The sequence below is a fragment of the Bos taurus genome, chromosome 11, assembly GCF_002263795.3.
Source record: "Bos taurus isolate L1 Dominette 01449 registration number 42190680 breed Hereford chromosome 11, ARS-UCD2.0, whole genome shotgun sequence".
Classification (NCBI taxonomy): domain Eukaryota; kingdom Metazoa; phylum Chordata; class Mammalia; order Artiodactyla; family Bovidae; genus Bos; species Bos taurus.
The window spans coordinates 78821424-78842967 of NC_037338.1; the positions used below are offsets into that span (position 1 = coordinate 78821424).

At 43.1% G+C, this 21544-nt stretch overlaps 1 protein-coding gene across 1 annotated transcript; it reads left to right on the top strand.

The window, feature by feature from the left end:
- Positions 1 to 1926: 1926 nt before the first annotated feature.
- On the top strand, positions 1927 to 21041 carry MATN3 (matrilin 3). Its single transcript, XM_015473571.3, has 8 exons — positions 1927 to 2233; positions 6811 to 7377; positions 10460 to 10585; positions 11361 to 11486; positions 13053 to 13178; positions 16478 to 16603; positions 17203 to 17313; positions 20144 to 21041. Exons 1-8 carry the CDS (start codon positions 2017 to 2019, stop codon positions 20197 to 20199), a joined length of 1455 nt encoding a protein of 484 aa, XP_015329057.2. The 5' UTR covers positions 1927 to 2016; the 3' UTR covers positions 20200 to 21041.
- Positions 21042 to 21544: the final 503 nt, after the last annotated feature.

Below are 21544 nucleotides of genomic sequence, written 5' to 3' on the forward strand. Positions count from 1 at the left end.
GGTACTGGCACAAAGACGGAAATATTGATCAATGGAACAAAATAGAAAGCCCAGAGATAAATCCACACACATATGGACACCTTATCTTTGACAAAGGAGGCAAGAATATACAATGGATTAAAGACAATCTCTTTAACAAGTGGTGCTGGGAAAACTGGTCAACCACTTGTAAAAGAATGAAACTAGAACACTTCCTAACACCATACACAAAAATAAACTCAAAATGGATTAAAGATCTCAACGTAAGACCAGAAACTATAAAACTCCTAGAGGAGAACATAGGCAAAACACTCTCCGATATATATCACAGCAGGATCCTCTATGACCCACCTCCCAGATCTTTTTTTAAAAAAATGAAACAGAACTGAATGGACATGAATAAAGCAGATTAATTAGAGTCTGTCACATGTGGTAAGGGTAAACACTGTTTCAGGAAACTACTATTTCTGTTGTATATAACACTACTAGATATTTATGTCACTCTCAAATTATGATATAAAATGTAGCTGTTACAGTGGATAGTTAGGCTTCCCTGGTGACTCAGTTGGTAAAGAATCCTCCTGCAATGCAGGAGACTGGGGTTTGATCCTTGGGTCAGGAAGATCCCCTGGAGAAGGAAATGGCAACCCACAGTCCATGGTGTCGCAAGAGAGACACAGCATGGTGACTAAACCACCACCAACACAGTGGATAGTAGTAAAAATAAGTTTGAAAAAACTAAGATATAGGGATGTCCCAATGCCAAGGCCACAAGGTGGGAACAAGCTTGGCATCCCCAGGACAAGGGGAAAGCCTAGTGTGGTTGATGCATGGAGAGAAGAGTACAGTTTCAGATGTGGTCAGTGTGGTCAAGGAGGTGGCCATGCAAAGGAGTTTGGAGTTTATTGGAAGTGAAGTTGCAAGGTTTAAGAAGTGATCTTAAGGTTACTATGTGGAGTGTAGATATTAAAAGGTAGCAGTCTGAAAGTAGGAAGACCACACAGGATCTGTTGGGACTCACGTTCATTGCCGTGTTTTACCATCCAGCTCAGCAGTGACCTGCTTTTGGAAGCCTTCCTGGTTTCCTCAGGCAGAGCCAGTCTCTCCTTGACCTCAGTATATTTCCTTAGACAGGTACACCATTGATGCTTCTGTCTCTACCCATGGGCTACGAGTTCCTGGAGGGTCCCCTGGGTGGCCTCCAGCCCTGTGCTGCCACCACCATCACCCCTGGGGGAGGAAGTGGGATGGAGGGAGAGCCTTTGAAGCCTGTGGTACAGGCTGTCCTTCCAGCTCACAGAGGGCTCTCTGGGGAATGTATGTTTGACTTTCTATTCCTGGTAATATAAGTTCAAATGTTTAGGATGTTTGAAGTTAGGATGAAAGTATTTCTATTCACGCTGCTAGCATCTGTGAGGTTGTTTTTTTTTTTTTTTTAAGGAAAGCCCACAGCAAAACTTGGATTCCCTGGCTGGGGAAAAAAAATGTAGTTGTGAGGAGCTAGGGGAAACTCTGAGGTGGGCAAACCTGGATGGAGCTGGACCGTAAAGCCTGGGCCTCCTGAACTGGGAGCTTGGGAGTCAGGAGGGCGAGTTGGGGGTCGACCAGGCCCCGGGTATATGGCCAGACAGAAATTTCGAGAGGGGCAGAACCTGGCCAGGAGGCAGCGGACCGAGCCCACCAGACGAGACCGGAGCAGCGGCGGGCCGGGGTCGGGCACCGCGCCCCTGGCCGACGGGCCCCAGACATTCCAGGTCCGCCGCGGGTATGCCCTGGACCAGGCGGCAGGCTGCCCTGGACCAGGCGGCCCGCTGCCCTGGACGGGTTCGCGGGCTGGGCCTAGGCCGAGGGGCGGGGCCTACGGCCGAGGGGAGGAAGGACCCCAGGCTGCAGGGCGGGGCTCAAGGCTGCAGGGGCGGGGCCCACGGCCGCGGGACCTTTAAATTGGCCGCCCGGGCGCTGGTCACCCGCCAGCCACTGACCCAGTCACCGATCGACGACCCACCGACGGACACGGGCAGCAGCGCGGAGCCCACCATGCCGCGCCACCTCCCGGGACTGCTTCTCTTGCTCTGGCCACTGCTGCTGCTGCCACCGCCCCCCGCCGCCCCCAGCCCCATGGCCCGCCCGGGCTTACGCAGGTTGGGGACTCGCGGCCCAGGGGGCAGCCCCGGACGCCGGGGCCCCGCTCCGGCCGCCCCAGCCAGCGTGCCCTACTCCGGGACCGGTCAGCCCGGCGGGGCCCGCGGCGCAGGTACACGGCCTGGGCGGGAACGGGAGAGGGATCCCAGACCGAGAGGGACAGGAGAGGGTCTCAGGGAAGGACACCCGCTTGGAGCGAGGGAGATCCTGGACCAGGGCCCGGCGGGCTGGATGGGTGGGCAGGCGAATGTGGAGTCAATTAAGGAAAATCCTTGGTCACCCACCAAGTATTCCCTTCACCCCAGCCCAAGCCAGACGTGGTGCAGGAGAAAGATCCCCTCCCCTGCGGGACAAATCCTGTGGGGAAACTGAGGTCCAGAGAAGGGAAGGGAGATGCCCAAGGTCCCTCATAGCCAGGGCTAGACTTCCCTTCTCCTGAAGCTCAGACTCCAGCAGCTGCCCCCTGAGACTTGGGCAGAGAGGATGGGGCAGCTGTGGGAACAGGTAGGGGTGCCTCACAGCTCTCTGTCCCAGACCCCGCCTCTTGTTCAGCTTAGTAATCTTTCCCTGAAATTCTGCTTTCAGTTCTCTGGCTGATTGCACCACAACCCCAACCTGTGCTCTCTTACATGCTCAAATACCCAGGACACTTTGGGTCTTTGGTGAACAATCGCAATTCACTTGTGGGTCAGTAGTTGATTCTTGGGGCAGAGGAAACCCCTTAGAGAGCAGAGTTGGAAGGTGATCCAACACAGCCCCTGACAGCACATACAGGGGAGCCGAGCAAGGTGAGAGAATCCAGCAAATCAGGGTCAGAGCCAGGAATAAAGCTCGGGGCTCAGATATTCCAAGTGTGTGTCTTTTCACTGCTTCAGGCTACCAAGCTCTTAGTGTGGTTTACATAGGATTTTTTATCTTCATTACCAAAAAGTCCAGCATCAGAGTTGTTAAAGAGAGGCAGCACCAAACCATTTTCTGGATGTCTAGTTTCATTCGCCAGTGATGCTTCACGCCCCAGGTTGATTTGTGTTGTCCACAATGCACCTTTTGAGTAATGTTGAGGAAAAACAGAAAGGATTCTTTCCTGCATCAGCTCCAGTGGGCTGGATTTGCTATGGCAAGAGCATTGTCATTGAGACAGGGAGTCACAATGGTTATATACAGCCTGACCAGTGGGTTGCTTCAGGTCAAGAATGAGGATAGGGAAGAAGTCTTTCTCCTAGAGGTTATTTTATCTCTGGTCTGATCCACATTCCTTGGGGAAGGGACTAGAAAGAAAAGGAAGGATTTCTTATGGGGTGGTCAATGTTCCCCTGAGCAGCATTGGTCCTTTATTACTTGAAATAAAAACCAATATTAAATGATAATTCTTTAATAAGCACCATATTCCACTCTTTTTCAAATTCTTTTCTTTTTGCATCCAGAAATTGCTAGGCTTTGCTATGGACTTTTATTTCTAGCGGAGTTCTCAGAAACTGACAATTATTATGAGTAAGGAAACATTTTTGGAAATTCAGATTCTCATTTTCTTGATTTCTAAGAATCAAAGTGCTGTTATCTAGAAAAGGGGAGTGAGATTCAAAAACAATGAATGCAAAGGGGGTCTGAATCAGGAAGTAAGCAGATGCTCACAGAACGTCCTGCCAAGCCCCCTGTATTTTCTATTCCTGCTGTAATAAATTACCATGAATTTAGTGGCTTAAAACAGCACACATTTACTGTCTACGAGTTCTGTAGATCAGAAGTCTGACACTAGTCTCTCTGAACTAAAATTAAGGTATCAGCAGGGCTGCTTTCCTTTTGGAAAGATCTTAGAGGAGAATCCGTTTCTTTGCCTTTTTCACCATATAGAGGTGACCCTCATTCCTTGGCTCATGACATTTTCCCTCCATTTTCAAAGCCACCAAAGGCAGGATGAGTCCTCACATGTCATCTCCCAGATCTCCTCTTCTGCTTCCCTATTCAACTTTTAGGAGCCTTTGTAATTATATTGGATCCATCAGTATAACTGCCCCATCTCAAATCTTCAATGCAATCACACTTGCAGAATCTCATTTACCTTGTAAATAAACATACTTACAGGTTCTGGGAATTAGGTCATGGACATCTGTGAGGGGAGGGTATTATCTTATCCTGCCCACTACACCCCTGTAACCCCCATAGATGATTCCCTGCGAAAAATCAAGTGAAGAAGGAAAGGAATCCTGCACATTTACTTGCAAGAACGTAACCTCAACATGAGTAAAGACACCATTTGGATGTTAGACACAACACTGTCAGATACAGGGTTCATATCATATGTAGTTTTCCTTTTACTCAAATTATGCAAATACAGCCAGATCCATCTCCTGGAAAGATTTTTCTTCTTCTTTGCTCTCAATGCATGGTAATCAGGGATGAAATGAAATTCTGAAGTTTTTTTTTTTTTTTTTAAAGAATTAACTCCTTTTGACTTAGCTAAATACATGACGTGTAGCATATTCAGACTGATGACTCAACATCACCAAGCAAGATATTTACTAGGTACTTGAGATAATGTTAATTTTGGTGGCAGAAAATGTTGCCTCAGAGAGGTAATCATGCAATGAAAAGTCCCTTTGGGCTGGGAGTCTGGAAACCTGGAGTCCAATCTATATTCTATCACTTTCTAGCTCTACACCTCTCTGTACAAGGGTATAAAAGCAACTCTAACTTGCATCTCTAATTGCATCTCTAACTTGACAAGGTTGTTGGGTTGAAATCCTGTGTTATCTAAAGTGTTATTGAAAGTAGGATTTATTTATTGTCTTAATTAATACCTCTAGGAATCAGGCTGAAAGCAAGAGGATATTTACCAGTTGTTGTTGTTGTTTTTTAAACTATACGGAGGCATAATTCCTATTGCAGACAGGGCTTTTCTGTCATCAACTGCTTAGCTAGGAATTTAATTTTGAATAAATAAATACCTACACTTTTCCCCTTTACACACTGAGTAAATTGCTCTCTTAGAGTTTCATCAATTTCTAGCCAGCCTCTTATTAGAAAAGGAAAGAACCCTGAGTGACATTTCATGCCAAAGGATCTCATTTTGTTTCAGGGCTTGGGGGTGTGTGTGTGTGTGTGTGTGTTTTGGGAAAGAAGGAGGAATGGCTGCTCTCTTGGATTTGATTTGGGTGGCTAGGAATGGAGAAGGCAATGGCACCCCACTCCAGTACTCTTGCCTGGAAAATCCCATGGGCAGAGGAGCCTGGTGGGCTGCAGTCCATGGGATTGCTAAGAGTCGGACAAGACTGAGCGACTTCCCTTTCACTTTTCACTTTCATGCATTGGAGAAGGAAATGGCAACCCATTCCAGTGTTCTTGCCTGGAGAATCCCAGGGATGGAGGAGCCTGGTGGGCTGCCGTCTGTGGGGTCGCACAGAGCGACTTAGCAGCAGCAGCAGGAGAGGGAGGAGTATAGAACGAGATTAGACGGGGAAAGGATAAGAAGGATGTGCTGAAAACAAAACTGTATTGTGTCTCTACAATGTGCTAGGTCCTTTTGTGTGGGAACGATACATGTTCCTTGAGGGCAGGTAATCTGGCTTATTATGATTATTATTTTTGTAGCCCCTTGGTTTAATACACGGTGAAAGTGAAGTTGCTCAGTTGTGTCTGACTCTTTGTGACCTCATGGACTGTAGCCTACCAGGCTTCTCAATCCATGGAATTTTCCAGGCAAGAGTACTGGAGTGGGTTGCCATTTCCTTCTCCAGGGGATCTTCCCAACCCAGGGGTCAAACCAAGGTCTCCCGCGTTGCAAGCAGACACTTTACCATAAAAAAAAATATTTGGGGAATGAAAAAATGAAAGAGAAGTGACTAAGAGAATTTGGTGGGGGCAGTAGTATAGATACCAGGTCAGAATCTCTGCTTCTTGAAACAAGACATGCTGACAAAGACGGATCTCAACGTGGACCAGACAAAGTGGTCACCCTTCTTTCTACTTTTCGAGGTTTAAACTCAGGGCTATTTGGACCTCAGAGTTCACTAAACATGAGTGAATGACCAGATGGAGGGAGAATTTAGGGCTGCTCTGGAGAAGGAAATGGCAACCCACTTCAGTGTTCTTGCCTGGAGAATCCCAGGGACGGGGGAGCCTGGTGGGCTGCCGTCTATGGGGTCGCACAGAGTCGGACACGACTGAAGTGACTTAGCAGCTGGAGCAGTTTTCAGCACATTGAAAGTGGAGAAAAAGAAGGAAGTCACCAGGAGAGCACCGGAGTGCCTCGCGCCACAGTCTGCCGTTGTCTGAAGGGCTGTGAGGCTTGAGCAGGCAGTGGAGGGGGCATTGAGGCTGCCCTGAATTCAGTTCAGACAGGGTTCAGGGATGGCCAAGGTGCCCAAGAGAGGCCTGGAGTCCATTCATTCCTGGGCGTCAAGAGGAACCTTTGAACAAAACTTTAAGCAGAAGGATGAAACTTTCCAAGTGAAAAGTTCAGGACATTCAAATAGGGGAGTTCTTTGAGGAAATGTCACACCTCTATGTGAATTCTCACTGGGGAATCCTGAAAGGCCTCAGTGCTTTCAACCACCAAAGGGAGGGTGGTCTTCAGGAAGACAGCAGAGAGTGGGGTATCTGGGGCCAAGGATGCTGGTCGCAACATTCCCCTTCTGACTGTGATCCGCTCACGGGTTAGCCATGTCCTGTTCCCCATGCCCTTCTTTGCAGGTGTTTGCAAGAGCAGGCCCTTGGACTTGGTGTTCATCATCGATAGTTCTCGTAGTGTACGGCCCCTGCAGTTCACCAAAGTGAAAACCTTTGTCTCGAAAATAATCGACACTCTGGACATCGGGCCGATGGACACGCGGGTGGCAGTGGTGAACTACGCCAGCACCGTGAAGATCGAGTTCCATCTCCAGACCCATTCGGATAAGCAGTCCCTGAAACGAGCCGTGGCGCGGATCACGCCCTTGTCTACGGGCACCATGTCAGGCCTGGCCATCCAGACGGCGATGGATGAAGCCTTCACAGTAGAGGCAGGAGCTCGAGGGCCCTCTTCCAACATCCCCAAAGTGGCCATCATCGTGACCGACGGGCGGCCCCAGGACCAGGTGAACGAGGTGGCGGCACGGGCCCGGGCGTCCGGTATTGAGCTGTACGCCGTGGGCGTGGACCGGGCCGACATGGAATCCCTCAAGATGATGGCCAGCGAACCCCTGGACGAGCACGTTTTCTACGTGGAGACCTATGGGGTCATTGAGAAACTTTCCTCTAGATTCCAGGAGACCTTTTGTGGTAAGTCTTTGCTTCTAGTTAGAAAAGATGTTATAGTCAGACATCATGTGTCCGAAGAAAAAGATTTATTCTTTTCTCTTTGGTGCAAATTTTATGGAAAACTTAAATATAAGCAACGTTTTTTTGGTATGTGACGGTTTTTTTTTTCTCTAAACTTAAGCATACTTTGTTGGCTTAGGAATATAGAGCTGCCTTATGTATAAGTTGGTTTGCTCATAAAATCTTCCTGTTTGCATTAGAAATGTGAAGTTCTGGAAATATCCAGGGTAAATGATCCTGCTGTTCCCTGATGGGGTCAGAAAAAAATACAAATAAAAAACCAGACACCTCTCTTCTCCCCTCTGCCCACCGCATTTTTTCCAGATATTTTCTTTAGTTTTACCATCTCTAGATTTAACAGAACTCTGCTTGTTTTTTTTTTCTCAGAAGACAGGGACTGCATCTGTCCCTGGAAAGATTGGCTGGCTTCTTGTCCAGCATAAATGTCCATTGGAGTGTATACTTAGCAAACACTCCAGTTTTCAGATTCGGCTCTTTCTCTGATTATTCCTTGTGGAGGGACAGGATTAAGAACCACGGAGACTAGGATTTCAGCTCATTTTTGAGATAGCAAGATGTAGGCTATTTTTTGGTTCTTTATTTTAATGTTTTAAGTTTTAAATTATTCTGCTACTGCCCTCCCTCTCCTTTCTTCCTTTAGGATGGAGTTTAAATTAAATGCTGATTTAATTAGAATTTTTAGCATGAAACAGTCAAACCCATGAATATGAATCCATTCAAGGCTCAGTTTTATCTTTAGTCACTGATCAGAATTATGAATTTGTGGGACTCGAACTTTTTAATTTTTACTTTTAAATTTATTTTTTGTTTTTCTTTAAAAAATTTATATCTTCCTTTGTTTCTATCTATATTAATTTTTTTAAAGTCATTTGGAGATAATCTTTCAAAACTTTGTAGAATTATCCAAGCAGGTGTGGACAAATTTCTAGTTCAGGTGAATTTTAAAGTGTAGATAACTTTTGCCATATAATTTATCCTACATTTGTTTTCTCAATATGTGTTTATCGATCACTGATGATACAAAGATAAAGGTAATCCCTGCCTACCATCAAGCATAAGTCTAGGGCTGGAGCTGAGACAAGCAAGTGAACCAATAATTATTGTTGTCAATTTCAAGGAGACTTTATACATAAATGAAAGTGAAACTCAGTAATCAACAGTTTGTCAGGAAATGGGAGATGAAGTCTCAGTCTGGAGCGAATTCTGACCTCATCTCAGCCAGACCTGGCAGGGGGCCTCTTGTGTTTCCTGCCTTAGGACACTGGGTCTTCTCAAGCTGTCCTTGGCTTTGGTGGCATCAACTTGGCAGTCATTGGTTTCCCAAAAGAAAATAGCTTTCTTTCTCCCAGGAAACCCCCCCTGTATTTGTGGGTGAGAACTTTTCCATGAAGATGCTGTTCTGTGGCAAGGTTGGGCCTCAAAGCTAGCACCTGGGGAAGGGCTTGAAGGACATAAAGTAACAAGTGGTGAGTGGCCACCTTTTCATCCTGGTACAAGAGACCTGCTTGTTCTGGGGGAAAAATGTCCTGTCTTTGGAAAAAAAGACTGAGGGGCAGCTGTTGTAGTCAACCGACTGGAAAGATTATTCCATGAAAAGGCCCTTCTTGGAAAAATATTAGCCTTGTCCTGTTGCTAGAACTGTGGGGGCTGGGTGAACTGCCACAGGGATGCCAGCCTCCTCCAACAGGCCTCCTTGGTTTCTCAGAAATGACCAAATTCATGATTCTTTTTTCAAAACATGTCGCTTGGGAAAAAAGTCTGACATAAAAATGGCTCCAGGAGCAAAAAGATGAGGATGCCATTTAGCTAATGTGTTGTGTTCTTCTTTTTCTTTTACCGACTCGTATATAGCAGATGGAGAAGGCAGTGGCACCCCACTCCAGTACTCTTGCCTGGAAAATCCCATGGACGGAGGAGCCTGGTAGGCTGCAGTCCATGGGGTCGCTAAGAGTTGGACAAGACTGAGCAACTTCCCTTTCACTTTTCACTTTCATGCATTGGAGAAGGAAATGGCAACCTATTCCAGTGTTCTGGCCTGGAGAATCCCAGGGATGGGAGAGCCTGGTGGGCTGCCGTTTATGGGGTCGCACAGGGTCAGACACGACTGAAGCAACTTAGCAGCAGCAGCAGCAGCATATAGCAAATGGGGCTTCCCTGGTGGCACAGATGGTAAAGAATCTGCTTACAATGCAGGAAACCTGGGTTTGATCCCTGGGTTGGGAAGATCCCCTGGAGAAGAGAATGGCCACCCACTCTAGTATTCTTGCCTGGAGAATCCCTGGACAGAGGAGCCTGGCAGGCTATAGTCCATGGGGTCGCAAAGAGTCAGACATGACTGAGTGACTAACACTGTCACTTTCTTTTTCATACAACATATGAGTTTAGACTCCTTGCAGATATGAGAGTCACATGTAGATACATTTGGGCTCAGGAACCCACACCATATATTTAAAAGGCAGTTACCTGCATTGCCGTCCACCATTTGCATGTTCAAACATGTATTGGTACCCAAAGAGTGAGTGGATTCCAGGCCTCGTGCAATACCTGGGGATGAATTCTGTTTAGACTCACACTATAAAACCCTTGGAAACTGGCTTCTGATTGCAGTGGGACAACTAGCTTGTAGAACTTCAGGAAGTACAATATTGTTCTCTTCTTGCTGTTGGAGAGCAAAAATCTTTTTCTCTGTCCAGGTGGATACATTGGATAAAACCCTGAATTGTCTGATTCATGTAACTGTTTGGTTTTAGCTCCAAATTCAAAAATCCCTTTCTCCTTTGAGAAACTCAACCACAAGATCTATGATTTTAAATTAGTAGCATTCCTAGTTACTAATTTAAACATTACTAAGAGTGGGGCAGAAATAAGCCAAGGGCAGAAAACAAATAGTCAATTTTTAGAGTGAACTAAAGATGGAATTGGAGAGGAATGTGCAGAGCGATTTTTTTTTTTGACAAGAGAGGAAGTATCTGAAATGCTTCTTATGTGTTGACGCTGACTGTTGTAAATTTCCTTTGCACAGCTCTGGACCCGTGTGCACTGGGCACACATCAGTGCCAGCATGTGTGTATCAGTGACGGGGAAGGCAGGCACCACTGTGAATGCAGCCAAGGATATTCCTTGAACGCTGATAAGAAGACATGTTCCGGTGAGGCCTGCTTAAGGGACAGTGGCTGACAGGGGCATATTTTGGGACTCACTCCCCAAGACTTTGGACTGGCCTTATGCTTTTCTCTTAACTGCCTTGTGGCAGATTTACTGTTATCAACAACTTTCCTTGAAAAGTAACATGAGGAGGAAAGTGAGATAATACCTAAAACAATCTATTACAGCATTTATGGCTTGTTTTAGAGAGAAGGGTTAGTAGGGGAAAAGGACAAAACTCTTGGTCTTTTGAGGTTTTGGAATTTTTCCTGGATTTCATTTAATTAAATACAAGCTACTTTTACCTCTCTGTAACCCTAGATGCTCATGGAATCTAGAAGTGGAAGAAAACTTAGGGAGGTTCTCACTCGTCTGCTGTATGAATTACTCATATACTGTCAATGAAGAGTACAAATTAGGTCCATTTTGTTAGATCCTAGAAAATAATTGTTGAGAGGAATAAAACTGAAGAGATCATTTGACTCAACCTGATCATTTTATAGAAAATGAAATTGAGATCCGTCCCCGCTGCCCCAAGAAGGGAGAAGACTTACCCCTGTAATGGGGTCTGTTAGTGAAAGAACCAAGATCAGGAAGTGAGTTCCAACCCTCCCATCCAGTAGGCATCCTCTTGTGTCAGACTGGCCCATTTCAGTAGCATTGTGTGTGTGTGTATGTGTGTGTGTGTATGTGTGCATGGATGTGTGTGGTGTGGCCCATAGTTATTTGCTTACCATGTTTTCCATCTGTTGGCATTTGTCCTGGTTGTCTTTTGATAGCTATTGATAAGTGTGCTCTTAACACTCATGGCTGTGAACACATCTGTGTGAACGACAGAACTGGCTCTTATCATTGTGAGTGCTACGAAGGTTACACCTTAAATGAAGACAGGAAGACGTGTTCAGGTAAGTGGGGGCAGGGGCTTTACTATTGCCTCTCTGTTGGGGGGGTCATCTCAACGGGGAACTTGATATCTTTTTGTCTGTTGCCATCTTGGGCTTTTCCCATTTCTTATGAGACAAGTTAAAAATGGCAGTATGTTGTCTCGTGACCTACCTGTGTGAGTGTGTTGTTCATTTCCTTCTCTGTCCCCAGCCCTAATTGTCCTCTCCAGATGCTGAAGACAATTTAGTTAAAATCAAATAACAGCCCACCAATTTAGTTAAAATCAAATAAAAATAAAAAAAGAAAAGCAGTAACTCCGCAGTGGAGAGACCTGGCAGACACCACTTCCACTAAGTCATCAGAGCTGATGTCACCGGCAGTGACAGAGTGACGTCATGCTTCTCCTGTCGTCACATGACACACAGTGACGTCATGCTTCTTCTGTCGTCATGTTCTCAGGGCAGAACAGCATTTCTGTGGTTTTCTTGCTAAAGATTTACGATCATGAGGAAACCTCAGACAAACCCAAACTGAGAGACATTCCAAAATGAGAGATGTTCCATGAACTAATTTTTCAGTAGTTTTCAAAAGTGTCACAGTCATGAAAGGCAAAGAAAGACTGAGGAAATGTCCCAGATTGGAGGAAACTGAGGAGATGTGATAGCTTAAAGCAACGTGTGAGCCTGGATTGGATCCTGGGCCACAAAAAGGCATTTGTGGTAGAAACACTGGCAGACTTTGAATAACGTCTTTGGTTAGTTCAGGGCATCGTATCAGTGATTAGTTCCCTGGTTTTGGTCATTACTTATATAATGATGTGCTTATATAGGATGTTTACATTTGGGGAAATTGGATGAAGTGTAGGACTTCTCAAAACGAAAAGTTCACAAAGATAAACAATAGTTTAAAAATATCATGTCGGTAGAGAGAGAAGTGCACAAAAGTGCAGTTTGGGTCTTGAGTTCTGATGCTGTTCTGAGTCAGTTGATCTCCTTTAGACTCAATTTTCTCATTTATTACAGGAGAGGACTGAGCTACAGTTTCTTCAAACGTGGATTCTGTGTCTTTCTGAATCTAGTATAATTAGTTCCACAACTGTTGGAATCCCTCTGATTCAGCATAAATACAGCAAATCTAAAAGGAATGCTTTAGAAAGTATTTATGAGATACTTAGATTATAAAAGCTCAGTATAGGGGACTTCCCTGGCAGTCCAGTGGTTAAGACCCCATGCTTCCAATGCAGTGACTGTGGGTTCAATCCCTGGTCAGGAAACTAAGATCCCATATGCCACATGGTGAGGCCAGACAAACAAACAAACCAAAAAAAAAAAAAAAAAGACCAACAATATAAACTCAGCATAGATTATGAAAAGGAGTAGGGGAAAATAGAAGACTAAGTATTGTGTGTGTAGGAATTTGTTTTACTCAACTAACTTCTAGTAAGAGCAAATATTACTGATGGCTTTGAGTGGTTTCTAGTAAGTTTTCCTTTTTTGCATTGCTAGCTGCAAATAAGATTTCTACATATGGGTAATAAAAGACCTTTCCGCATTTAATTTCTTTTCTTCTGGACTTCCACTTGGCAGCTCAAGATCAGTGTGCTTTGGGCACGCATGGCTGTCAGCACATTTGTGTGAATGACAGAGCTGGGTCCCACCACTGTGAGTGCTACGAGGGCTATACTCTGAATGAAGACAAAAAAACGTGTTCAGGTAAGGTCCACTCAGTAAATTCTTTCGTATGGGACCTTTTCTACTGCAGTGAAACCAACTTTCAATTCACCATGAGAGAGATTCTTAAACGTAAGGTAAGCAGTTGGACTTCAGACATTCTACCATGCTTACAGACCAAGGCACACACTGCTAGGCGGCAATGAGCTCACTAGGTTTTGCAAACATAGCTCACTTCAGAAAATTACTGGGTAATGGGCAGGGAGTGGGGGATATAAGAAAAGCTAATTGGATGTACGGTCCAGGAAAATTTTATATCTCTGAAAAGCAAATAGGAAACTTTGGAGGAAGTCAGTGGGACAGTAACTATTTGGTGTGATAGGCTGAACTGATCTTTTTCCAATTAAAACTAGACCTGGAACTTTTCTGTAGTGTTCGACTTAAAGCTGGATCGTTTTTAGTGAAGGAGGCTTTGTAAATGACTGAATTAGACCCACACAGATCTTCCAGTAAGTTTGAAGCAAGTCCTTCCCTGACAGTTTCTAGATGATCAATCTTGGGTGAATCTGAGGCTTATGACTTGGTGAGGGAGCCCGTGCCAGAACTGCTAATCCTCATTAATTTGATTTAAACTCACTGGGAGAACAGAGTGGCATTTATAATGTAAAAGCAGTCCTCTGAGAAATTCCTAACTCTCAAGGTGGTGTTTAATTTTGGCATATTCAGTATTTTTTTTTTTTTTAGATTTTATGTATACTCTCCTCTTCCTTGAGGAGGTGTAATGTGTGACCTTTTCAAGAGAGATTAAAGGAAGTGGCACATCACCAATCGCCCTTTAAAAAAGAATGAAATCAATAAAACAGTACTGAACCCCTATTTTGTTCCCAGGACTGTGCTTAGCCATGTGAGCATGTAAGGAAGCATCAGCTTCTGCCTCTGAGTTACGACAGGTTGGGTGCAAAACCAAAAAAGCGTCATTTTTTTTTTTTTTAAAACATTGGAGGATAATTGCTTTACAATGTTGTGTTAGTTTGTGCTGTACAACAATGTGAATCAGCCATAGGGACACATATATCACCTCCCTCTTGAGCCTCCCTCCCACTCACCTCCATCCCACCCCTTTAAGTCATCACAGAGCGCTGATCTGGGCTCCCTGTCTTATATAGCCGCTCCCCACTAGCTATCTGTCTTACACATGGTGGTCTATATATGCCAATGCCACTGTTTTAATTACTCCTGAACCAGTACCTGAAGAAAGCAGCGACTGGTAGTGAGAGTCCATAACTAAGGAGAGGCTAGGAGTGGCCGAAGGGCTGGGACTGGAGGAGTGGAGCGGGTATGGGCAAGGGGAGGGGCTTGTGTCAATTTGTTGAGGTGGGTGGGACTAAATCACAAGGGTGGGACTAAGTCCCCTGGGTGCAGAGGATTCAAGGCTGCTCTTCTCTGCAGACCTTCGAAAAGGAAACAAAGTGCATTTACATGTAAACTAACAGATATTATGGAATAAAATGAACCACTTTATTAAAAAGAAGAAATCAAAGGAGATTTTTAGTTAAGACAGATTTCAGTTAAGGCAGCAGTTCCAGGTAATGGTTCACCCACATTCTTCAGTGTCTGCTGGGTGCCATGCGCTGTCCCAGGCATTTTAGCAACAGTCACACATTTACTGATCACAGCAAATTTACTCATAGCAACTGAGTTACTTGCTGGTGGTCACTTGGCTAGTGAGTGGGAGAGCCAGGATTTGAACCCAGGCACTTGATCTGGTGGTTCGTAGTTCTCAAACACTGAGCTACACTGTCTCATGGTGCAAAGCACATGACAGCAAAAGGAGATAGAAAAAGAAAGATGCGATGGTGGGAAATTATTTATATATTTTACAGCAATAATGGGTGCCATGCTAAAACTGGGGTATACAACATGGGGCAGATCCCCTCTACTGGCTTGCCTTCCCCTCGCTGGGCAGTGGGAAAGCTAGTAAATTAACCGTGGGGCCCCAGATCGGGGGCTGGGGACTGGAGGCATGTCCCCTTGTTATCTCTGGAGTTGCTGCTAAGCTGGGCTGAGGGGAAAAAGAAATGCTCTGCTAGCAGGCATTTTGCTGGAAACATCTGAATTGTAGTAGTGAAGGGAATATCAGTGTGAAAGTTGGAAAGACGTTGTGGTTAGATTATCTAGGGCCTTCTGTGCCATGAAAGCTCTTTTATAGGCAGTAGTGAGCTATAGATGAAGGTGAAAGAGGAGAGTGAAAAAGCTGGCTTAAAACTCGACATTCAAAAAAACTTAGATCATGGCATCTGGACCCATCACTTCATGGCAAAGAGATAGGGAAACAATGGAAACAGTGATAAAATAAGCAGACTTTAAGAAAATCAACCCCAAATATACATTGGAAGGATTGATGCCGAGGCTGAAGCTCCAGTACTTTGGCCACCTGATGCAGGGAACTGACTCATTGGAAAAGACCATGATGCTGGGAAAGACTCAAGGCTGGAGGAAAAGGGGACAACAGAGGATGAGATCACTGATTCAATGGACATGAGTTTGAGCAAGCTTTGGGAGATGGTGAAGAACAGGAAAGCCTGGCATGCTGCAGTCCATGGGGTTGCAAAGACTCAGACACAGCTGAGTGACTGAACAACAATAGTGAGCCATGGAAAGTTTAGAAGCATGCAATGACACTTAAGAGGAGATTTAGAGGGGAACAAATAGTTTGACTCCTGTAATGGCCGAGAAGGACCTATGAACCCCAGGAAGACTTTGCTCCTTGTACTGTATTTGTGACAGATAAAAAATACATTCTTATCCAACCAACATCATCAGCACCATCATCATTGTTATTATTTTTCTCTCTCTGTGTGTGCATGAGCTCGCAGGCCATTGTTTTCTGTACCACTTTAAGCATCAAAGACAGGCCCTCGGTCAATACAGTCTTTTTTTGTGCAGCATCAAATTATTAGGGACCTGTGTGAGTAGGTCCCTAATAATTTATTTTTGGTAATGGTGAAGATGATCCATATGTAGCTGGAGAGCTTGGAGGTGTTATGGAAAGGCCAGAGGTAAGTTCTGGAATAGAATTAAGATGCAGTGCAGCCCTCCAGGACTGGCAGCGAAAAAAAGAGAGGCAGAACCCAAAATATTTGCAAGAAATAGCAAGAAAAGGGCTGTGGGGGAGGGATCAGGAAGAGGCTCCCTCCTTCTGAAACATGGGAGACTCTGATGACTGAAGGATTCATATGTGCCCACTTTGGGACCAAACCAAAGCTTCTTTCTCCCAGAAGTCTGTGTCGTTTCCGATTGTAATTTGTGAATATTCTCTCTCCTGCCCCAATCCTGGCCAGTTCTTAACCAGTGTGCCCTGGGCTCTCATGGTTGCCAACACATCTGTGTGTATGATGGCAATGCCTCTTATCACTGCGACTGTGACACTGGCTACACTTTGAATGAAGACAAGAAGACATGTTCAGGTAAAGATGGTCCCTTTAAGCCTCATCCATGCACTTGGACAGGAGTGAGCTTTCCTGTCTCCAAGTCAGAAGTACAGTTTTGAGTCTTGCCTCTTGGTCAGAATCCTCCAGTGGTTTCCAAATGTCTTCAGGATGGAATGTTTCTACTTTTCCACCAGGCGACCTTCCTGCCATTGGTTTTTAAAGGAACCTCCACCCTGTTCTCCTTAGTGAACATTTTCGTTTCTTAATGAAGACACAGTATCACAGGGAGATGGTCTTTATCTCTGCATTCTTGGCTTCTCCCTACATCCTGTTGAAACATTTTAACTTTGTATCATGGAGAATTTCTGATCATCACAAAAGCATTGAGAACAGTAGAACTCTCATATAACCATCACCTAGCTTTGACAATTGTAAACTTTTCCTCAACATCTCTGTTTCTTCTTTGACACATCCCACAGTCTTTCCTCCTCTTTCTGTGTGCTCTTACATCCTTTTATCTCCTAGAACATGCACGTAGCTTAAGTCTTAAAAATAAAAGTATTGAATCGTCGATTTCCCGATTTCCTATGATTTCTGATTAGCTGTAACGTTCTGTGTACTGTCACTGCCTCCAGCCATTGAAGAAGCACGAAGACTCATCTCCACAGAAGATGCTTGTGCGTGTGAAGCCACTCTGGCATTCCAGGATAAGGTCAACTCATATCTGCAGAGACTGAACTCCAAACATATCCTTTTTGGAAGGATTTCTACTTCTGCTTGAAGCCAACCTAGGTCTTAACAATGGACATTTGAGGACATGTCACAGGATAAGGGCCTTATTCATTAAGTTTTAAGATGAACAGTAGTAATACACAGCCTTGATTTTTTAAGAGTTCTTTTAAAATATTTTAGGGGACTGTTACATCCATTTTTATTTGCATGTGAAAGCGGTGTAATTATTTTTCTAGTGCTTTTCCACAGCAGTATAAGCTCCTGCTGCTAAGTCACTTCAGTCGTGTCCGACTCTGTGCGACCCCATAGATGCCAGCCCACCAGGCTCCCCCATCCCTGGGATTCTTCAGGCAAGAACACTGGAGTGGGTTGCCATTTCCTTCTCCAATGCATGAAAATGAAAAGTGAAAGTGAAGTCACTCAGTCATGTCCAACCCTCAGCAACCCCATGGACTGCAGCCTACCAGGCTCCTCCATCCATGGGATTTTCCAGGCAAGAGTACTGGAGTGGGGTGCCATCACCTTCTCCGGTATAAGCTCCTAATTGAGCTCTATTTAACCAGGGCTATCATCCTGATTCCTTAATAGGACTTTCTTACTCAGAATCTGTACAAGACCAGTCAGCTGATGAATGGAGTGTGATAACTCAGATGATACACAGTTATACACTTTGTTTAGCCAGGTGGTCAAAGAGCAGGTTTCAAAATGTAACATGGTACCACCTCAGAAACTTTCAAAAGCAGTTCTTCAGCCAAAGGAGTAATTCAGGAAGAGTACTTTTTCTTAGTCCAGCTGAAGTTAACAACACTGTTCTCAGGGATCTTCGAGGAGTATTCAAACTGTGATAGTTACCGAAAGAGTGTGTGCTTGCTGCTCAAAAGTCAGTAAACAGGCCAGGTTGGTGGAAAGGAAAGTTTGCTTTATTTCAGATGCTGGCAACTGGGGATGGTCAAGGGGTGAGAGTTTTTATAAACAGGGCGTGGAGGGCTAATGCAGAAACAGAACAGTCATCTCTAACAGTCATCTTCAGATTGGTCCACGGTGGTTTGACCAGCATCATCTTGGTTGTTTTAGGTACACTTAACCTTCTCTTCCGAGGTCCATTTGTTCTCTTTTCTTTGTGGCCAGTTCTCTGAACTGTGGCAGCTTCTGTCTTGCCTGCAGTCTCGTCATCAGGTAGTTAACTTCTTCCACCTAGTGTTTTAGTATCGATGAGACAGTTCACAGGATATGGCTCAGAATATTATAACCCTTGAGAAAGAACTGAAAGTCCCTGACTGTGCTTAATGCTTAACAGTCTTTGACTGTTTTCGTTTCCAAATTTCTCATTTCTCTGATTAAGCTTATTCTTGGACTGAAGTTTTCCACAGACAAAAGGCAGGCAGAGGACATGGTAAGGGGGCCAGGACCAGAGGGTTCAGCGCTGTTCAGCAGGGCCACCTCAGAGCTTGCAGAGACATTCAAGGGATGTGAGGGGACACAGAGCATTTTAGAGGACCCTGTTTCCAAATCCTTCACTTCCGTAAATTGATCTGCTTACAATGCAACTTGGGGTCAGTTGGCAGTCTCTTTTCCCATCGCTCACTTCAGTGCCACCAATCTCTTAACTTTACACAAGAAAGGGATATCTCTTGCTTACCCTGAATTTTAATAAGGTGAATTTCTTGGAAAGGTAAAATCTCCAGAGAGCCAAATAAAAGGACAATTCAAGTTTTTTTTTTTTCCCTAAGTTATTTATTTTTGGCCATGCTGGGTCTTTGTTGCTGCACACAGGCTCTCTCTAGTTGCACTGAGAGGGGGCTGTTCTTGTGGTGCATGGGCATCTCATTGCGGTGTCCTCTCTTGTCGGGGAGCCTGGGCTTTAGGGTACACAGCTTCAGCAGTTGTGGCTGGGGGCATCTAGAGTGTGGGCTCAATAGTTGTGGTGGGCAGGCTTAGTTGCTCTGCAGCATGTGGAATCTTCCCGGACTGGAGATCAAAACCCATGTCCCGTGCATTGGTGGTGGATTCTCAACCACTGTACCAGCAGGGAAGTCCCTCAACAGTTTTTTAAATTAAGGTTTCATAAACACATCTCTCCCAATTTGTTCCATTAAGAGATACCTTTCTAATTAAAATTTACCTTTTATTTTTTAATGATTTTATCTCAAAATTTATAATTTACTTGTTTGGATCAACTGTGTGCCCATCATAGTTGTAATGATAACTCAACCAAGGTGATTAAAAAAATTAGAGCCTTTGGTCAAAAGAAAATTAATTTAAAGGTAATCTAGACGTAAACATGTATGTGCTTGTTGTCTGTATAAAGTTTATGTCAGAAAGTGTAATAGAGTGATCAAGAACAGATTTTCAAGATTCAAGTAGAATAAAATTCTGTGGAAGCAGAAGAAAGGGAATACAAATTTAAGAAGATATTTTATTTTAGAAGAACAGTAGTAGTAAGAATTCAGTATGTTATTAATATTACATAGGATACATTTAAAAGATTGGTTTAAATTTTATTTTAAAACATCAATATTTATAATACAGCAAAATTGCATACTTTGTTACATAAAAGTTATGAAAATTTTCATATAATTTAAATATGCACAAGGTATTACTTGTCAAAATTATTTTAGGGGACAGATGAACAAAAATGCTTGAAGACTGCCACTTTATATCCTGCTCTCTAAAGAACAAAATATCTGAGTTTTAGACACATTAGATTTTTGGTGAGAAAATTTCACTCTTTTTGTTCCATTGAGAACTTACATTTTTCTTTTACCTTGTATTGAAGTGTCTTAAAGTGTGTTTACATTTTCTAATGTCTAAAAATATGTGGTTTTGGCCTTAACAACTAGTCACTCGATGACATTTTGGAGAAGCTGCAAGCAAATGAATATGGACAAGTACATCGTTAAACTACTCAAATGTTTTACCTGGAAATAACGAGCATTTGGTGTAGTAAATACTTCGGCATATTCAAATGTTCCTGCTACTAATCTGCCATTACAAATGCTTGAATGCTACCGAATCTTCTGGTGAACCAGTGTCATTTTTCTAAGGAAATAAATGTCCCTAATTAAGTGCAAATTTTAGTGTCTCTAAAGCTATGACTGTGAAATAGTTGGTAGAAAATACAAGAAAAGTTTTCATAATTTCTTTACTTCTTTACTAATTGAGCCATTTAATTTTAAAATGTTTGTATTAGTAAGATAACCATACTTAAATTGCAAACTTTTCATCTATATTTTTTTCTTGATATAGTATAATCCAGTCTTGTTACTTTAGAGTGTAACTTGTAGAGGGTATTTACACATAAAAGTTCATATAATTAAATTGAGATGAATATAATTTAGAACTATATCGCTAACACTTTTTGTTTTTTCTCATTTTTGCCAGGGTATTGTTGAAGCTGTGATCAGGGGATTGTAATACATATATCTAAATATAGTTAACAGATTAAGTGAGCTGTTACATACCATTTTTAATTCATTCTGATGTTAGAACGAGACACACACAGCTAAAGACTTAGTTGTGAATTAAGTGTTAAACTATTTACCAAGAACAAAAAATTCTAAATTTACTTGTTTTACTTTAGAATCCAATCAATAAAATTATATATTTATAAATATTTCTATAACAACATAATCTAATGTTTTTTAAATGTTAATGATAAGCCTGTTTTTTTCACTTACATATTTGATAAAATTTGTTTTCACCTTTAAAGCTTATAACTTTTAGAAGAAAGTAGTTCTTTAAATTATAGACGATTCATTCTTTTTTGGTTTATGTTGTCTTTACTGTAATAAAAACATCAATATCTATATACTATTGTCATGATTTTTTTTTACTTATATCAACTTTGCTCATGTATTTTCTTAAATTAAGCTGAATTACAATTATTTTGAAAATGAAACATTTTCTTGTCAATGAAACAATGTCATGACTCATCCTATAATTTAATCTCATGCTCTCAAAGTTAAAATTTTAAGTTCAGGTTAAATAGAAAGGTTTTGATCAAGAATATTGTGGGAGAGGGAATAAAACAGAATTACATAAATTCAGATTAAATAATGATGAGGGTACATTAAAATAAAGACCTGAAAAGAAACCCAGAAACAAAAAAACAAAAAGCTAAACTGTCAAGGGAAGAAATGAAAAATGAACACATCAAAGGCAATAAATATTATATGAAACATATAATGTTATTTGTCAACATTTTTGAAAGGACCTGACATACAGCAAGTGCTATCTTCCAAACTT

Bases quoted from the DNA above. Each gene is read 5' to 3' on its own strand.
- MATN3 (XM_015473571.3), top strand. From the start codon at position 2,017: ATGCCGCGCCACCTCCCGGGACTGCTTCTCTTGCTCTGGCCACTGCTG. The intron at 11,487-13,052 runs GTAAGTGGGGGC...TCCACTTGGCAG, and splicing joins AGACAGGAAGACGTGTTCAG to CTCAAGATCAGTGTGCTTTG. The intron at 17,314-20,143 runs ATATCCTTTTTG...ACAACTAGTCAC, and splicing joins GCAGAGACTGAACTCCAAAC to TCGATGACATTTTGGAGAAG.